The 3,120-nt window shown below is 39.8% G+C and overlaps 1 protein-coding gene across 1 annotated transcript; it reads right to left on the reverse strand.

Moving 5' to 3' along the window:
* Positions 1–662: 662 nt before the first annotated feature.
* On the reverse strand, positions 663–2,525 carry sox14 (SRY-box transcription factor 14). The gene is made up of 2 exons (XM_057338149.1): positions 1,506–2,525; positions 663–1,405 (listed from the first exon to the last, which is right to left on the reverse strand). The coding sequence occupies exons 1-2, from the start codon at positions 2,164–2,166 to the stop codon at positions 1,356–1,358; spliced, it is 711 nt and encodes a 236-aa protein (XP_057194132.1). The 5' UTR covers positions 2,167–2,525; the 3' UTR covers positions 663–1,355.
* Between the last annotated feature and the right edge of the window lie 595 nt (positions 2,526–3,120).

The raw sequence follows: 3,120 nt of genomic DNA on the forward strand, positions 1-3,120 counted from the left end.
CTGCTCTGTAAAAATAGGTAAAGTCTTCAGAGTTTAAAGCGCCTGACGCTTTGTTCAGTTGTGTTTAGACTAATAGACATTGTTTTGACATGCCTCATAGTCATACCAACCCTTCTTCAGTCCAATTTCCATCCTATTGTGGGTCTCAGGGTAAATCAAAATTCATGTTCGCACTCAGTTTTCCTAAGCGTCCCTGTATAGTAATTGTTTTGCCATTTAATTTGGACCCGTGCTCCCTATAGATCAGTCGGGAACGCCACGCATTGACAGAGTTCATTTAAAATCTACGCCTAAAGCCAGATGGTTATTAGTCAGCATTTACCAGCACAGTGGACTATTTAAGATGTGCTGATTGAAGGTATAGTTATTCAAAATACATCTTTGTAATTTTGGTTCTGTGCCTGTTTAGCAGTTAGAATTAGCATGTCGTCTCTGATCAATCAAATACACTTTTATTTCTGAGAAAAATTAAAGCCGTTACCGTAGTATCGGGAAGTGTAAGCGAATTTAAAACGCATGCATGGTGCTAACTATAAAAATAAAAGTATATTTTGCTGTTCCTTTTAGAACTACTGTATGAGAGATTTAAAAAAGGTTCAAAGAGATTAAAGTAAAATAAAGATGCATTATTTAAATATGCAACGTAACAAGGGTTATGAATTTTTAAGACAGATTGTCTTTATTCAAAATGTCTTTGCTCTGCAAATGAACAAAGAATCGAGGAATCACCTTTTTAGATACATTTTTCTTTCCAATTACATGTCAGAATTTAAGTTACCATCGGAGATAAAAAACACAACAAGAACTGCTTCGCTTCTAACTTTAAGTTCTTCTCAAACCAAATGAACGATTGACTAGCACTGAACCACATAAAATATCAAAATTAAAGATATTGATAATTATTTTAAATCTGTTATTTTAAATATTTTTAAATTTAGATAAGTTTTAACCATCATAAATAAAATAACCCGTATAATCTATTAAACGCTCAATGGCCAACTTTGAAATGCCTATAGTCATATTATTTGAAATTCAGAGTGCCAAAAAATGGTAGATACAACAAGCTGTACAAGAAACATGAGGCCAAACCGTTAATTGTGCAAATCAAAGTCATTCAAATAATAATAATATGATAATAACAATTATATTAACTGTCAAAACAAAATTATCATTATTATAGCATCAAATAGTACATAATAAATAAAATTAAAGCCATCCAAATTCGGTAGCCATAATAATAATAATAATAATAAAGGTTTGAACATTTACATTTCTTACAGTTCTGGGCTCCTGCCTTACATTTATTCCAAGATCCATGCTGGGATTCAAGGAACCTCTCATAGATGTTGAAAAGTTCATGTCCACACAGTCCGGACCATTCCTCTCTTCTGATATACATGCATTGCTGTATTCAAGTTTTCAAACAGGAGAATGTTTTTAGTTGTGGAGTCACATAGCAGTTGCATGCGCTGTAGAGTATGGGTCAATCCCACTCTTGGTCATACCTGGAAACAGTATGTAGGCAACAGGCGGCTGAAGACTGGATGCCGACCATGCATTGCAGTTACAGGGCACCACGTACCCGGGGTTTGTGGGCGACGGGTGGGTGTGGGTGTGCTGGCTGGGGCAACCCAGGCTCCCGAAGGCGCCGTTCTGGTATCCCAGAGACGATGCGTAAGGTAAAGAGCTAGTGGCCAACGTGTGGGGCATCTCTGTCATCTTCTGGATGGCGCTGGAGCTGAACTGACTCGGGTCGAAGAAGGAGTAAGGAGCAGATGTTGGTGGCAGAAATGCTCTGGCTTTTTCTGTAGAGCCTAAGAGACTGTCCGTGGCAGAGACTGAAAGTCCTTTCAGGTGATCAGTGTCACCCAGATAGGGCAGAGGAAACACGTACCTGTCCTTCTTGAGAAGGTTTTTGGGTTTGCGCCTGGGTCTGTATTTGTAATCGGGATGCTCTTTCATGTGTTGAGCCCTCAGCCTCTTGGCCTCGTCGATGTATGGCCGTTTCTCAGATTCAGAGAGCAGTTTCCACTCGGCGCCAAGTCTTTTACTTATTTCTGAATTGTGCATTTTGGGATTCTCTTGAGCCATTTTCCTCCTCTGGCCTCTTGACCACACCATGAAGGCGTTCATGGGTCTCTTGATGTGATCTACCGGCTTTGACATGTTCACGGCGCCCGTTTAAAGTCCCCTGTTAAAATAACGCCACAAAGTTCTTCAACCAAGAGAAAACTGTATTCACCTGTTAAGTAGACAGACACGGATCATGCCACTTCTGAAAAGCTGGAGAAATTGGGGAAATCCAGTAATTCTTCCGCCTTTGTCGTGAAGTTGAAAGATTTCCCTTTTTCAACACGACACCGTTGGGCTGATAGCAGAACAGCTACTCGCTCCGCAAAATCCAGCACGGGAAACGAAGTTTCCGCGGTCTGTGTGTGCGTTTTTTTTTTCTCGGTGGATTCTCGCCCCGCGAAGCACCTGGCTGAGAAATGAGGAGAAGCGAGTGAATGAGAGCCAAAAGCGGTTAAGTTCAAAGGCTGGGCTGGTTCGCTCTGCACGCGATCTGACATAATCGCAGGGCGTTCACGCGCCAACCTGAGCACCCAATCAGCTTTAAGAAACCCACATAATACCTACCAAAATATGTATATTACAACACAAACAATGATCTGGGAGGAAAGGGAGGTGACTCTCTTCCCTCCCCAAATCCATTTAGTAGAAGGTCTGCAAAAACAGACCTTCAACCTTTTTCTAATAAAACCTGACATGTGCTAGCGTCAATCCTTCAGAGACGACAGATTCCCAAAGAATAGGTTAAATTTTATTTTAAACATTGTAGAACTAATGCGGGTCTATGTACGTACTTAAGCTTTAAATATGATGCTTTATCTGACACGTTTTATTTGCTTACATATCTCAAAGCGCTTTAAATTAAATTAAAGCATGTTTATGGAAATTATTTAAAGCAGATTTATTGATTGTGTAGCCTATGCAAGCTTTCTGCGTTACAAGCTGCGTATTAACTTATTAATAATTAAAATATCTAAACATAAGAGAGGCAAAGGAAAGACAAGCGTTGTTAAATTCCGCGAATATAAACATGATGTCTGAAGCAATGGC

This window comes from Triplophysa rosa, linkage group LG7 (genome assembly GCF_024868665.1).
Source record: "Triplophysa rosa linkage group LG7, Trosa_1v2, whole genome shotgun sequence".
Taxonomy (NCBI): domain Eukaryota; kingdom Metazoa; phylum Chordata; class Actinopteri; order Cypriniformes; family Nemacheilidae; genus Triplophysa; species Triplophysa rosa.

Bases quoted from the DNA above. Each gene is read 5' to 3' on its own strand.
- sox14 (XM_057338149.1), bottom strand. From the start codon at position 2,166: ATGTCAAAGCCGGTAGATCACATCAAGAGACCCATGAACGCCTTCATG. The intron at 1,406-1,505 runs GTATGACCAAGA...ACTTGAATACAG, and splicing joins TGCCTACATACTGTTTCCAG to CAATGCATGTATATCAGAAG.